The sequence below is a fragment of the Hyperolius riggenbachi genome, chromosome 11, assembly GCF_040937935.1.
Source record: "Hyperolius riggenbachi isolate aHypRig1 chromosome 11, aHypRig1.pri, whole genome shotgun sequence".
Taxonomy (NCBI): Eukaryota; Metazoa; Chordata; class Amphibia; order Anura; family Hyperoliidae; genus Hyperolius; species Hyperolius riggenbachi.
In genome coordinates this window covers 140,462,021-140,478,245 of record NC_090656.1, presented here as the reverse complement: position 1 = coordinate 140,478,245, position 16,225 = coordinate 140,462,021, and the positions used below count along the sequence as shown (strand labels likewise).

At 45.2% G+C, this 16,225-nt stretch overlaps 1 protein-coding gene across 2 annotated transcripts in view; it reads right to left on the bottom strand.

Moving 5' to 3' along the window:
• GANAB (glucosidase II alpha subunit) overlaps nt 1–16,225 on the bottom strand; it is a 109,544-nt gene that overhangs the window by 52,746 nt on the left and 40,573 nt on the right. For both annotated transcript variants that reach the window (XM_068261246.1, XM_068261247.1), the window contains one exon: nt 15,579–15,642. In XM_068261246.1, the coding sequence (XP_068117347.1) occupies nt 15,579–15,642 (64 nt within the window). The remainder of the gene's footprint in view (nt 1–15,578; nt 15,643–16,225) is intronic.

The window sequence follows — 16,225 nt, the reverse complement described above, 5'->3', positions numbered from 1 at the left end:
TTTAACTCTGCTTGTTTTAGATTTTAAAATGCAGAGTGTAGTTTGTAAGCTGCAAATATTAGAGAATTACACAATGTAATAAAAAAAACTGAAAATAAAAAATATTTATAGATTTAGTCAGTGTTTGCCCATTGTAAAATCTTGTCTCTACCCAATTTACATTATGAAATTCATCGCTGGTGGTGACCTCTTTAACCCTTTCGAGCGCCACGGTTTTTACACCTTAACCCCCTTAAGGAGTGCAGTCTTAAAACCCCTTAAGTACCAAACACTTTTTTCCATTCAGACCACTGCAGCTTTAACGGTTTATTGTTCAGTCATACGACATACCACCTAAATGAATTTTACCTCCTTTTCTTGTCACCTAATACAGCTTTCTTTTGGTGCCATTTGATTGCTGTTGTGATTTTTAGTTTTTATTACATTCATCAAAAAAAGACATGAATTTTGTCAAAAAAAAAAAAAAAAAAAAAAAAGATTTTTTTAACTTTGTGCTGACATTTTTCAAATAAAGTAAAAGTTCTATATACATTTTTGTCCACATTTATTGTGCTACATGTCTGATAAAAAAAAATCCAATAAGTGTATATTTATTGGTTTGGGTAAAGGTTATAGCGTTTACAAACTTTGGTGGAAAAAGTGAATTTTCCCATTTTGAAGCATCTCTGACTTTTCTGAGCATCTGGCATGTTTCATGAGGTGCTAGAATTCCAGGAGAGTATTAATACCCCACAAATGACCCCATTTTGGAAAGAAGACATCCCAAAGTATTCACTAAGAGGCATGGCGAGTTCATGGAAGATTTTATTTTTTTGTCACAAGTTAGCGGAAAACGACACTTTGTGACAAAAAACAAAACAAAAAAAACAAAGAAAAAAAAACTAAAAAAAGTTTCAACTTCTGCTAACTTGTGACCAAAAAAAAAAAAAAATGAAATCTGCCACGGACTCACCATGCCACTCCCTGAACACCTTGGGGTGTCTTCTTTCTAAAATGGGGTCACTTGTGGGGTTCCTATCCTCCCCTGGCATTTTAGGGGCCCTAAACCGTGAGCAGTCTAGAAACCAAATGCCTAAACATGACCTGTGAAATCCTAAAGGTACTCATAGGACTTTGGGCCCCTTAGCTCAAAAAAGTGTCACACATGTGGCATCGCTGTACTCAGAAGTAGTATGTGTTTTGGGGTGTATGTTGACACATACCCATGCTGGGTGGGAGAAATACCTCTGTAAATGACTTTTTTTTTTTTTTTTTACACACAATTGTCCATTTACAGAGATATTTCTCCCACCCAGCATGGGTATGTGTAAAAAATACACCCCAAAGCAAATTGTACTACTTCAGAGTACGGCGATACCACGTGTGACACTTTTTTGCGCTAAGAGGCCCAAAGTCCTATGAGTACCTTTAGGATTTCACAGGTCATTTTGAGGCATTTGATTTCCAGACTACTCCTCACGGTTTAGGGCCCCTAAAATGCCAGGGCAGTTGTGGGGTTCCTATACTGCCCTGGCATTTTAGGAGCCCAAAACCGTGAGGAGTAGTCTGGAAATCAAATGCCTCAAAATGACTGTTCAGGGGTATAAGCATCTGCAAATTTTGATGACAGGTGGTCTATGAGGGGCTGAATTCGGTGGAACCGGTCATAAGCAGGGTGGTCTCTTAGATGACAGGTTGTATTGGCACTGAAGTGCAGGAAGCGCAGGATGTTCTCAAATCTTAACCTGGACATGGCAGCAGAGAACATGGGCATGTGATGTATTGGGTGTGTAGACCAATAAGACGTTCTTTTTGACTAGACCCATGTTAGGAAGGCCCCAAAAAATGTTACGTTCGGAAACTTGGAGTGGTTGATCAGGAGCCCCCAGAGGGCAGTTTAGGACCTAATCTATAGAATAGCTTTGACAGATAGTGACAGGGGGTGATTGATGGGCGATTAGGGGGGGGGGGGGGGGTGATTGGGTGCAAACAGTGGTCTGAGGTGGTGATCGGGGGGGGGGGGGGGGGGTCTGAGGGGTGTTGTGGGCGATCAGCGGGCGGGGGGCAGGATCAGAGTGTGTGTGCGCGTGCTTACTAGGGGGGCTGGGACCACCAGGTCAGGAGACAGCCTGTATAATACACTTTGTATACATTACAAAGTGTATTATACACTTTGTAGCAGCAGATCGGGGGTTAACAACCCCGGCTAATTAGTCCGCCAGGTGCCGCTGCCAATCGGCGCTTCGCGGTCCTGGGGGTGCCACTTTGCTGCCGCCAATTGGTAGTGGGCGGTCAGCAAGTGGTTAAAGGGAACCTAAACTGAGAGGGATATGGATGTTTCCTTTTAAACAATGCCAGTTGCCTGGCAGACCTGCTGATCTCTTTGGCTGCAATAGTGGCTGAATCACAGACCTCAAACAAGCATGCAGCTAATCCAGTCTGACTTCAGTCAGATAACCTGATCTGCATGATTGTTCAGGGGCTGTGGCTGAAAGTATTAGAAAGCACAGGATCAGCAAGAGAGTCCGACAGCTGGTATTATTTTAAAAATGAAAAATACATCTCCTTCTCAAGTTCAGGTTCCCTTTGAAGTGCCTGACATTTTTGACACTTTAGCTGTGTCGTTTTGATATTGCAGTATCTTTTTTTTTTTGTTTCAAAGTTTTTATTGAAAATTTTGGAAATTTTGCATGAACGGGTAACAAGAGGGAAAAAGGGTAAAATAAAAAAAAACACAGAGCTCATATAATACAGAACTTTGTACATAAGGTGATCATGGATAACAGAGTGATCATATAACTTGAAAACAACATCTTCTGTTCATAAATTGCCCAAAGTACTTATGCGGACAGGGAAAACAGACTATACAAAAGGGTAATGGGGAAAAGGGGGGGCGCTCGGTCTGGGCCAACAAGCCCGGTGGGGGTTGAGGAAGGGGTATAGGGAAAATGGCATCTGCAAGGGCCTAAGTGTACTTCAGAGGATCGTACCAACTGTCTGGGGTATGCCATGGTAATGGGAGGGTGTAGGAACCGGCCTGGAGAGGAAAAGGGGAGGGGGGGGGGAAGGCAGGTGTAGGGGGAAGCCTAGGAGGTCAGCTCAAGCAGTGAGCAAGACCTCTGCTATTCAGAAGTAAAGCGGGCCAGGGGTAGGAATGCGGCAGAGAAGAGGGGAAGTAGAAGGAAGAAGAGGAGGGAAGAAAGAGGAGACAAAAAGAAAAGATAGAAAGGAAGAGAGGGAAGGGGTCCATCTCATAGCCTGGTTATTAGTGTCTCCTCCATGTTTGGATGTTCGAGCTGGATCCAAGGTTCCCCTATTTTCTCGAAAGATTTGTGGGTGTCCCGGAGTATACTCGTGAGTTTTTCATTGACCATATAGGAGTTCATTCTAGCCTTAACTCAAAGCTGACAGAAGGTTTCTTCCAGCTATTTGCTATGGTCATTGTGGCCGCCGAAAAAACTAAGGAGGCTAATTTGTTTTGTTTGGAGGTCAATATTTCTATTTTTGCATGCAATAGGGCGTGCCAAGGATTTTTGGGAATTGTCTTAGGGAACAAAGTGGACAACAGCTTAAAGACATGGCTCCAAAATCTGATGAGGCGAGGGCAGGACCACCAAATGTGCATCATGTCCACTGTCACTCTACATCTCCGAAAACAAAAAAGAGATTGGCTGAGGGGAATACCTTGGCTATTCTAGCTGGGACCAGGTACCACCTAGTTAGAACTTTATATGCCGATTCTATCGTGTGTAAGTTATTGGAACATGTAGAAAAGGAGGCACTCCTAAATGGATAAACAGCGATGTGCTCAGGCAGTCCGTTAACCAGACGGAATTGATTCAATAGGAGATGAAGCCGGCACCATCTAAGTATTCATGCTCTTTTATTGTAGTATCGAAGTAACAGGCTGTCACACAAAGTGCGACGTTTCGGGGGATCCCCCTTTATCAAGCAGATGACAGACTGACAAATATGCATAGCATACAACATTTATATGTAACTACCCACATATCACCCAATCGCAGGTCTGAATATACAGACCAATCACAAGTCCTAATGTTTCATACGGACCTGATGGAGAACAGTTGAAGTAAGAAGGGGGGCCAATAGGAATATAGAGCACCCATCCACACTCCGTAAGGGCCTACAATAAAAGAGCATGAATACTTACCATATTTCGCGCCGTATAAGACGCTCCGGAATATAAGACGCACCTAGGTTTAGAGGGCAAAAACCAGGGAAAAAAAAAAATACTAAACCTGGTGCGTCCGTATTCCAGGAGCGTCTTGTACATAACCTTGTGTGTCCTCATGTGTCCTCCTGTGCCCCCCACATCCTCGTGTCCTTCTGTGTGTCCTCCTGTGCTCCCCATGTGTCCTTCTGTACCTCCCATGTGTCCTCCTGTGTGTCCTAATGTGCCCCCATGTGTCCTGTGCCCCCCATGTGTCCTGTGTCCTCATGTGTCCTCCCACGTGTCGTCCTGTGCCCCTCCTGTGTGTCCTCATGTGTGCTCCAGTGCCCCCCCATATGTCCTCCAGTGCCCCCCCATATGTCCTCCAGTGCCCCCCCATATGTCCTCCAGTGCCCCCCCATATGTCCTCCAGTGCCCCCCCATATGTCCTCCAGTGCCCCCCCATATGTCATCCAGTGCCCCCCAGCCTTCCTCCCTCCCACCTGCGTCTCCTGGCCCCCCGGATGGAGTGTTACTAGCAGCGGCAACTTACCTTTGGCAGGCTCCCGCGCTGATCCTATAGCATCGCGCTGCCCCCCGCTAGCCTCCTCTGCCTCCCCCCTCTGTATCTGGCCCCCCCGGGTGAAGGAATAAGTATCGGCAGCTTACCTCCGCAGGGCGCCCGCGATGACTGCAGACGTCCGTCTTCAGGGCACTTGTCGCTCTAGTGGCCGGCTTGAACTGATGACGCGCAGTTCAAAGCCGGCCACTAGAGCGAGAAGTGCCCTGAAGACGGACGTCTGCAGTCATCGCGGGCGCCCTGCGGAGGTAAGCTGCCGATACTTATTCCTTCACCCGGGGGGGCCAGATACAGAGGGGGGAGGCAGAGGAGGCTAGCGGGGGGCAGCGCGATGCTATAGGATCAGCGCGGGAGCCTGCCAAAAGTAAGTTGCCGCTGCTATTAACACTCCATCCGGGGGGCCAGGAGACTCGGGCAGGCATGGGGAAAGCAGGCAGGGAATCCCCAACATGGCGGCCGGTCGGCGGTTCGGAACGGCGGGCGTTATTAAGTTGGGGATTCCCTGCCTTTGCCGTATAAGACGCAGGGACTTTTTCTCCCCATTTTTGGGGGAGAAAAAGTGCGTCTTATACGGCGAAAAATACGGTAGATGGTGCCGGCTTCATCTCCTATTAAGTTATTGGAACATTTAGATATCCTTCCCCAAATGTCAAGCCTCTCTATCTCTGGTTTCTGCTAAGTCTATAGCAGTAACTTTTTAATAATCTATGCCATCTTAGTGATAAATATCTTGTTTTATTCAGTACAATCTCGGCTTTCTTTGGCTAATATTTTCTCCCAAAACTATTTTGTTTTGTACTCCATTTATGGGGAAAAATTAGGCATAAACGCAGAAAAAAAACATTTTTCTTTTTTTCACCCTTCCTAATTTTCACATCACATGTTCCACAATTATAAAACTATTTACAAATAAATTATTTGGCCCTTCCCGATTAAAATGATACCCCACATTTTACTTCTAGCTGAGCATGTGGCAGACAGCTAACCCCAGTCTGTGCGTCTGTGGCGATCAAATGCGTTCGCTAGGGCAACAGCTCAGGGGGCATAGAGCTGTACAGATGCATTACTAGGCAATGGCAGAGCGTTACATCTGTAGAGCATTGGGGCCTGAAACTTTTGCCCTAGCGATTTCATCCGATCACTACTGGCGGCAGTCTTTAAACAATTTTAAACAGGCATAGGTATTGCAGGGGTTAATAGGCTAAGTTTGGGTTGAAAATTAATGGGGAATTAAAAAAAATGCCTTTTATGTTATTGGGCCCATGTCACTTTAATTTTTTTTTTCTAACTTTATTTAAGGATTGTTGCTAGCTAACAGCAACAATCATTCACAGGACCATTCACGTGACTGCACAGTCACGTGCATGCGCGCACGGCGGCGACAGACAGCGCGATTTAATGCAGGACGTAGAGTCTTCATCCTAGAACACACAGGGGGACTAATTAGGACGTAACCAGTTAATTTTGCCAGGTGATCAGTACCGAATCTTCGCTATTGAGAGTTGTATTCACAAGGGAAGATGCTTACTTGGCATTTGGAAAAAGCTGTTATTTCCCATAACGCAATGAGGTTCCCAGAGAGCAAACTGTCAGAACCATGGTTATGACAGAGTGTGGGAGGGGTTTCACCATACAGACCCCCCTGAACAATCTATTTGAGAAAAGGTAAAGATTTCTTGTGGAAAAGGGGGTATCAGTTACTGAATGGGATGAAGTTTAATCCTGGGTTAAAGTTCCTCTAAGTTTTCCTGTAAAGTAGATAATGCTGATTTTCACAGTTTAACCACTTGCCTACCGCCCACTACCAATTGGCGGCGGCAAAGTGGCACCCCCAGGACCGCGTAACGCCGATCGGCGGCGGTACCTGGGGGACTGATTAGCCGGGGATCATCCACCGGCATTAGGCTCCGCCCACCCGCCGACTAATTAGCAGCGCCGGCGGGTTGTTAACCCCCAATCTGCCGCGTACACCGTGTATAATACACTTTGTAATGTGATCGAGGGACCACCCTTGTAGAAAAAACACCAGCACACTGATCCTGCCCCCTGATCAATATCACCCCCTGAGACCACTGCGCACCCAATCACCCCCCAATCACTCCCTGTCACTGTCAACGCTATATTTTAAAATGAGGTCCTAAACTGCCCCCTGGGGACTCCTGATAACCCCCCCACACCCTCAGATCCTCCCCAGACACCCCCCCCATGTACTGTATACATCTATTCTCCCCTGTAATCACCCACTGATCACATGTCACTGCCACCCATCAGATCAGACCCTAACCTGCCCGTTGCGGGCACCTGATCACCCGCCCACACCCTCAGATCGCCCGCAGACCCGCCCTCAGAACACCTCCCAAGTGCATGGTTTACATCTGTTTTCGCCCTCTAATCACCCACTGATCACCCATCAATCACCCCCTGTCACTGCTACCCATCATACCCATCAGATTAGACCCTCATCTGCCCCTTGCAGGCACCCAATCACCCGCCCACACCCCCAGACCACCCCCCCCCCCCAATCACCTCCCCAGTGCATTGATTGGATCTATTCTCCCCTCTAATCACCCCCTGAGACACCCATCAATCACCACCTGTCACCCCCTAGCACTCCTACCCATCAGATCAGGCCCTAATCTGCCCCCTGCGGTCTTCTGATCACCCGCCCAAACCCTCACCGCCCCACTGCAGTGACAGGATTTTTTTTTCTGATCACTGCAAAAAACACTGTACAATAACTGTGGCGCTGTAAAGATCAGTTTTGAATTTTTTTTATCAAAACTCAGTGACCTCAGCTTTATACTTCACAAGTACTCCCTTTTGCAAGGTAGGTGCTCTTTTTCCTAGGTAGTCTCAGAGGAATACCCCCTAAATTTAGCAGTCCACCATGGCAAAAAAAAAAAAAAAAAAAAAAAAAAAAAGGGCTATTCCACTGAAGAGGCCGCCGTGATTCTGGCCCAGCGGGGTGAGTGCGATTGGGAAGCCTCATTCGACGAATCATCCGGGTCAGAATACGAACCGGTGAACAGTAGTGGCTCTCTGACCCATAGCAATGACGAGGTTGAGGTCCCGGCTAGAGCCAGGCGTACCACACCCCATGTCACTGGACTGCAGGATCAGACTCAAGGGCAGCAGAGTGGTGCTTGCGCTGATCCGAGTTTTCTTGGTGAGGCGTGCACCAGCAGCGTAGCATCTCCTGGACCTAGCACCAGTACTACCGAAGACCCTGGTGAAGTGGAGAGCACCAGCATGGTAGTAGAAACTAGTTCGGTGGCACGTGCATTAAGACCCGAGTCGCAGCCACCAGCAAAACAGGTCCGTACTACCCATAGTCTCCCAGAGGTGCTGGCAAATCCCAATTGGCAATCCCCTGGTTCCACCGCACCCGTACTGCCCCCTTTCACCGCCCAGTCTGGAGTCCAGGTGGAGACAGATAACCTAGGATTGGTCCTAGACTTTTTATCTGTTCTGCACAATGGTTCTCTACGACTTAATTGTGGCTGAGACCAACCGTTATGCCACACAATACGCAACCGCCAATCGGAGAAGCTACCATGCCCAGCCTTTTCGGTGGAAACCACTCCAAGTTTCCAAACTTAGGCCTCTTGCACACTGCAAGTGATTCAGATTCAGATTCCGCTTTTTAATCAGGTTTTACATCAGATTCAGATTCCGCTTTGCAGTGTGCAGGGAGCAAACTGCAAATCGGAATCTGAATCGGATGTAAAAACTGATTAAAAAGCGGAATCTGAATCGGAATCACTTGCAGTGTGCAAGAGGCCTTAAAGGGGTTCTGTGGCCCTTTTTCAAAGTGTAATTTAAATGAGCAGTTATTTTCCATTTATTATGTACAAATATTTTCTTTCCTGCCTTGAACAGAAAAAGCAGTCCCGTCTCTCTCCTGCTCCTTTCAAATTTTTCGTCTAGTTAACTAGACGAATATTCAGCTGCAGGAAGAGGCAGAAAAAGCAGCAGCTTTACCTCCCTGTTCTGCCTCTCCCTCCCCCTTCTAAACGTCATCTGCTGAGTCATCCCTGACCTTTGTGAGTGTGTGTGCGTTCCAGAGAGCAGGGGGGAAGGAGGCTGACTGCCGGGAGGAGAGCTGCCTCATGTTTCAGCTCAGCTTATCTCCTCCCTGTAAAGGAGGTAATCAGGGACAGAGATTTTTCTCTCATCCTGTCACATCAATTGGAAACTGCTCTCGTGCAGGCAGGACATCGAGAGTGTGCAGAAAGCGATGACCCGGAAGTACTTTGGAGTCATGGCCATCTTGGGGAAAATTAAAGGTTTACTTTATAATTTTTGTAATTTATAGGCGGCGGGAAGCGGCGAAAATAGAAGTAATAAAGAGGGGAAATAATGGGGGACACAATAATAGGTTTATTTTATTCTGCAAGAAAAACACCACAGATCATCTTTAACATTTTTGGGGCCTTCTCCTTAACATGAGTCTAGTCAAAAATAATGTATTGCGGTCTTATTGGTCTACGCACCCAATACATCACATGCCCATGTTCTCTGCTGCCATGTCCAGGTCACGATTTGAGAACATCCTGCGCTTCCTGCACTTCAGTGCCAATACAACCTGTCATCTAAGAGGCCACCCTGCTTATGACCGATTCCACAAAATTTGGCCCCTCACAGACCACCTGTCATCAAAATTTGCAGATGCTTATACCCCTGAACAGTCATTTTGAGGCATTTGGTTTCCAGGCTACTCCTCACGGTTTTGGGCCACTAAAATGCCAGGGCAGTATAGGAACCCCACAAGTTACCCCATTTTAGAAAGAAGACACCCCAAGGCATTCTGTTAGGTGTATGATGAGTTCATAGGACTTTTTTGTCACAGGTTAGTGGAAAATGGCACTTTGTGAAAAAAAATACAATAAAAATCAATTTCCTCTAACTTGTGACAAAAAAAAAAAAAAAAAAAATCTATGAACTCACCATACTAACGGAATACCTTTGGGTGTCGTCTTTCTAAAATGGGGTCACTTGTGGGGTTCCTAAACTGCCCTGGCATTTTAGGGGTCCTAAACGGTGAGTAGTCTGGAAATCAAATGCCTCAAAATGACCTGTGAAATCCTAAAGGTACTCCTTGGACTTTGGGCCCCTTAGCACACCTAGGCTGCAAAAAAGTGTCATGTGGTATTGCCGTACTCAGGAGAAGTAGTATAATGTGTTTTGGATTGTATTTTTATACATACCCATGCTGGGTGGGAGAAATATCTCTGTAAATGGACAATTGTGTGTAAAAAAAAATATAAAAAATAAAAAAATAAGAAAATCAACTAATTGTCATTTACAGAGATTTCTCACACCAAGCATGGGTATGTGTAAAAATACACCCCAAAACACATTATACTATTTCTCCTGAGTACGGCGATACCACATGTGACTTTTTTTGCATCATAGGTGCGCTAAGGGGCCCAAAGCCCTGTGAGCACCTTAGGCTTTACAGGGGTGCTTACAATTTAGCACCCCCCCAAAATGCCAGGACAGTAAGCCCCCCCCCCCCCCCCCAAAGTATTCAGAGGGGGGCATGGTGAGTCCGTGGCAGATTTTATTTTTTTTGTCATAAGTTAGCAGAAATGGAAACTTATTTATTTTCTCACAAAGTGTAATTTTCCGCTAACTTGTGACAAAAAAAATCTATGAACTCACCATGCCTCTTAGTGAATACTTTGGGATGTCTTCTTTCCAAAATGGAGTCATTTGGGGGGGTATTTATACTATCCTGGAATTTTAGCGCCTCATGAAACATGACAGGTGCTCAGAAAAGTCAGAGATGCTTCAAACTGGGGAAATTCACTTTTGGCACCATAGTTTGTAAACGCTATAACTTTTACCCAAACAAAAAAAAAATTCAATAAGTGTCTATTGATGAAAGACATGTAACAATACATTTTGACAAAAATGTATCTAGAAATTTTACTTTATTTGAAAAATGTCAGCACAGAAAAGCTAAAAAAAAATAAATCATTTTTTTGACAAATTGCATGTCTTTTTTTGATGAATATAATAAAAACTAAAAATCACAGCAGAAATCAAATAGCACCAAAAGAAAGCTGTATTAGTGACAAGAAAAGGAGGAAAAAGACCACACTTACCTTCGGTAAAGTCTTTTCCAGTAGTCCAGGGGACAGCACCCCTCCTCTGAGACTTGTCTCCCTCCCACTTCTGGACAGGAAGCCATTAATAAAACAAATTTGCATAATGGACAGCAGACATAAATACTAGCCACTCACAGATGTTCTCCAGTAAGTAAAAAAGATGACCAGGACTCACCGTACTGTGCTTGCATAATTTATTTTCTTAATAGACCCCACATAGGGTGGGAAGTAGGGGTGCTGTCCCCTGGACTACTGGAAAAGACTTTACCGAAGTTAAGTGTGGTCTTTCCCAGAACGTCCCTGGGACAGCACCCCTCCTCTGAGACGATGAACAAGATGAATAGCTAGGGTGGGACTACTGCCTGTAGAACTTTTCTACCAAAAGACAGATCACCACTCGCCAAAAGATTAAGTATATAATGTTTTACAAATGTGTTTTGGCTGGACCAGGTAGCCGCTCTGCAAATCTGCTCGATGGAAGCTCCAGCCCTCTCTGCCCAGGATGTCGAGACACTTCTTGTAGAGTGAGCCTTGACAGATGTTGGTACTGGTTTCCCTTGCGACTGATAGGCTATAGAAATAGCTTGTCTTATCCATCTGGCAATAGTAGTTTTAGATGCACGTAAACCTCTATTCTTTCCTCCAAAAAGTATGAATAGAGCATCAGTTTTTCTCCAGGATTTGGATTTATCCAGATAATGAAGCAAAGATCTCCTGACATCCAGGCAATGTAGTCACTTCTCCTTTTCATTTGATTGATTTTCACAAAAGGAAGGAAGAAAGATTTCTTGAGTTCCATGAAACTTTCTTCGGAAGAAAAGCTATATCTGGGCGTAGAGTAATTTTATCATCAGTGATAATACAATAAGGTGGCCTGATTGACAGAGCTTGCAATTCGCCTACCCTTCTGGCCGATGTAATTGCGATGAGAAAAGCTGTTTTTAGAGATAACATCTTTTCAGAAATTTGATCTAGAGGTTCAAACGGAGGATCACACATAGCCTGTAATACAATATTCAAATCCCAAGTAGGGGGTCTTTGGTATCACTACAGGGCGTAGTCTTTTCAGGGCCTGGAAAAAACGAACAAAGAATTCCTCCTGAGCCAATTTCTTCTGCAAAAAAACACTAATTACCGCCGTTTGTACTTTCAAAGTACTAATACTTAAACCCTTTCTAAATCCTGACTGCAGGAATTCCAATACTGAAGTGGATGAATGAATGTTCATCCTTTTATTCCTACACCAATCGTTGTATATTCGCCAGGCCTTCTGATATATAACTCTAGTGCTTGTCCCCCTTCAGATGTACTGCTCTGATGGATTTCAGATTGGACTCGGACCAGTGAAGGATTCTGGACGTCTGTTTTTCCAGCAGTTGGCTTCTTGTTCCTCCCTGCCGGTTGATATACGCTACCACACTTGTCTGTACGTATCAGAACATGACACTGACTGATGCGACTGCTGAAATGTTGCAAGCCCTTCCATACAGCCTGCAACTCTCTGCTGTTTGATGATCTTCCCTTCATCAAATTTGACCAAGGACCCTGTGCTGGAAGATCGTCCATATGAGCTCTCTACCCCCAAGAACTGGCATCCGTTGTCAGAGTTTTTTTGCATTGGAAAGCACCACAGTCGACCTTCTGACAGTCTTACAGGATCTTGCCACCACCTGAGAGATATTTTCACTGAGTATGGAATTAACACTCTCTTCTCTAGAGAAGCAATGTCTTTGTTCCAATTCCTGAGAATCCATTTCTGAAGAATTCTGGAATGTAACTGACCCCACTGGATTGCTGGAAAGGAGGAGGTTAGTAGTCCTAGGACTGACATGGCTTTCCTCAACGTGATCGAGCCTGTTGCCTGAAAAGAGATAACAGTATTTAGAATAGCAGATATCTTTCTGTGAGGTAGATATACTTTTTCATCCACAGTTGAACTAATCAACCCCAAAAATTCCATAGACTGTTTGGGCTCAATAGAAGATTTGGACCAGTTAATCAGCCACCCTAATGATTGCAGAAATTCCAGGGAAAGATTAATCTGTGCCCTTCCGGAATCTACTGAGTCACCCCAGAACAATAAATCATCCAAGTAAGCTAAAACATTTATTGACTTAGTTCTTAAAACTGCTAACACTTCAGACATAAGCTTTGTGAAAAGCCACGGGGCCGAAGATAGGCCAAAAGGTAATGCGTTAAACTGGAAGTGTCTTACCTCTCCCTGAACGCAGGTGGCAAATCTCAGGAATTGTTAAGATTTCAGATTTAGTGGGATATGTAGATAAGCATCTTTCAAGTCCAGTGATGCCAGGAAACAGTCTTTCTGTAACAGATTTACTACTGATTTGATGTTGTCCATTTTGAATTTTCTGTACCTTACAGCTTTGTTCAATATCTTTAGGTTGAGAATAGATCGAAACTCCCCTTTAGGCTTTTTTTACTAGAAATATCGGGGAATAATACCCTAGACCTCTTTGACATGACGGGACCTCCCGGATTACTCTTTTTTTGTAACAATGCTGCAATCTCGTTTTGTAGGGCCTCTCTCTGAATTCGAGACTTCTGTTCTTGATTTACCCAGAACCTTAGTGGAGGGGGGGGGATTTGAACTCTATGGTGTAACCTTCCAACACAATTGTTTCCATCCACTGATTGTGAGGAAGGAGGTGACGCCACAGCTCGTAATAGTGGGACAACCTTCCCCCCCGCTGGTAACCTGGCGTCATTGCTTAGTCTGTCGTGGATTTTGGGCAAAGTTAGACTTTCCCTTTTGCGGCTTACTGGGTCCCCATCTCCTTCTAGAGGAGGTTTTTGGATCTGATTCTGGCTTATTAGAGGGACGAAAGGACCGACCAGACTGAAAGGACCTCCTTTTTGTGGGAACATTTTTCTTTGCATCTGCAGTTCTTTCTAGTGTTTGCTCTAACTTAGAACCAAAGAGGAATTCTCCTTCACATGGTAAGCCACATAACTTAGAACGGGAAGAATTATTTCCCCTATCCAAGTCTTCACCCATACTCCACGCCTGGCTGAATTAACCAAGGCAGTGGTTCTGGCTGTCAGTTTTACCGCCGCATCAGTGAGATAGTTGGTGGCATTGAACAACCTAGGAAAGTCTATAAGAATCTCCTCTCTCGGTACTCCTGCTGCTATCTTATCCTGGGTTTCTGCTAGCCAAGTTCTTAAAGACCTGCCCACTGCCGTCGAGGACACTGAAGGCTTAAATGTTAGGGAAGAAGATTCCCACGCTCTTCTTAATTGATTGTCAGTCTTTATCAATGGGATCCTTTAGGTTCCCAAAATTTTCTAACTGTAAATCCGCTCTTTTTGATACCCTGGAAAAAGATGGATCGTGCTTAGGAGAATTACCCCAGAATTTTTGGTCATCCGCACTAAACGGGTATCTACGAGATAAGGAACGGGGCCAGAAGGCCCTTTTCCCTGGATCATCCCACTCCTTAAATCATATTTAAGGAAGAATGGACTGGAATGAAACAAGTCTGGGGGTCTGACAAGCTCTCGTACATTTGATCCAAGGGTGTCAAAGGTCTCTTTTCCATACTAATTCCCATGGCATTATGCATCTCAGATAGCAACTCCTTCATAAGCTCTGGTGAAAAGGCAAACTTCTAATGTGTATCAGATTTATCAACCGTATCCTCATGACGTCATTGCGCTTCCGCCGGAACTTCCGGAAAGCGCTCTGCCGTCCATAAAACTTCCGCCTTCCGTGGAGAAGCCTCCCACACACTGGACGCGCGGCACACTGAGTCCCCTGCTCAGCCCGATCAGCCTGCCTCCACCGCTGCACCTGCCACCTGACATGGGAGCATAGAGACCTTCCCACCGCTCCTGTCCGGGACAGGAAAAACAACTGGAGAACATCTGTGAGTGGCTTGTATTTATGTCTGCTGTCCATTATGCAAATTTGTTTTATTAATAGCTTCCTGTCCAGAAGTGGGAGGGAGAAAAGTCTCAGAGGAGGGGTGCTGTCCCAGGAACGTTCTGGCAAATTAATTTAATTTAGATAGTAGGTTGTATGACTGAGCAATAAACCGTTAAAGCTGCAGTGGTCTGATTGGAAAAAAAGTGTCTGGTCCTTAAAGAGACTCTGAAGCCTCTTAATCTTTTTTTAAACAATCCTGTTTAATACATTAGTCCTACCTAAATCGTCGCATTACCGCAGCTGTAAACTATCTAAACCCCCCCCCCCAACTCCCCAGGGGGGAGAGCGCGATCCATGCAGCGCTGCCGTGCGAGGCAGGGCTATGAGCCACAGCCCTGCCTCACACGCGTCTATCAGCACGGATCGCCGCCTCTCCCCCGTCCCTCTTCCTTCGCTGAGAGGGGCGGGGGAGAGGCGTAGATCTGCCGCTGACAGACGCGTGTGAGGCAGGGCTGCAGCTCATAGCCCTGCCTCACACGGAACAGCTTAGGGCAGCAGAATCCACGACCAAGAAAGTCGTGGATTTTGCGGGGGGAGAGGGAGGGCGGGTTAGGGGGGGGTTTAGATAGTGTACAGCCGCGGGGATGCGGCGGTTTAGGTAGCGCTAATGTATTAAACAAGATTGTTTAGTAAAAAAAGGATTTTTAAGAGGCTTCAGAGTCTCTTTAAGGGGTTTTAAGACTGCAGTGCTTAAGTGGTTAACTAATTCAGTTACCCAAGACTGGTGAATAATAAGAAAAAAAGTAATTCTCAAAGTACTCAAAAATGTAATTCTAGCCATATTCTTACCACTAGGTTTGCTGTCAGTGTGCGTTTTAAATGTTTCTTCCCACATGCCAGCTTCATCTTCTTCCTGTGGGAAGACCGTGATAATGGTTGTTTAATAGCAATTGTAACATTTTATATCTTACATTAAAAAGGAAATTTTAATAGTGGGATAAAAATTGAGCTTTACTTACCTGGAGCTTTTTCCAGCCCCCTAAAGTCCATCAGGTCCTTTGCAGTCCTCCCAGCCACCTCCTTAATAGTGCTCCCATGGCCCAAGGCGTTCTGTGCATGCACACTTGCAAGTTTTATGGACTGCGCATGTGCAGAATGAGCGGGATTGAGGAGATGCAGACAGTGACGGACTTGAAGGACTACAGGGGGCTGGCAGAAGCCGCGAGTAGGTAAATCTCAACTATTGTGGAAATTAAATCACCTCATTTGTTCTAGTGAATTGCCAATCTATCTATAGATCTAAAACCAATAAAAATCCAAGTATATGTAACAAAAAACAATTACATAAAAAATACAATTTAATAGGAGAAATAAATCAGACAGCACCATACAGCTTAGCGGCATCCCCAAAATTAATGTGATACTCAAAGTAGAGGTTCATCCTGTGCAATGGTACAAAAATATATACATTATTAATGAAGTGCTGCAGAAGTGTG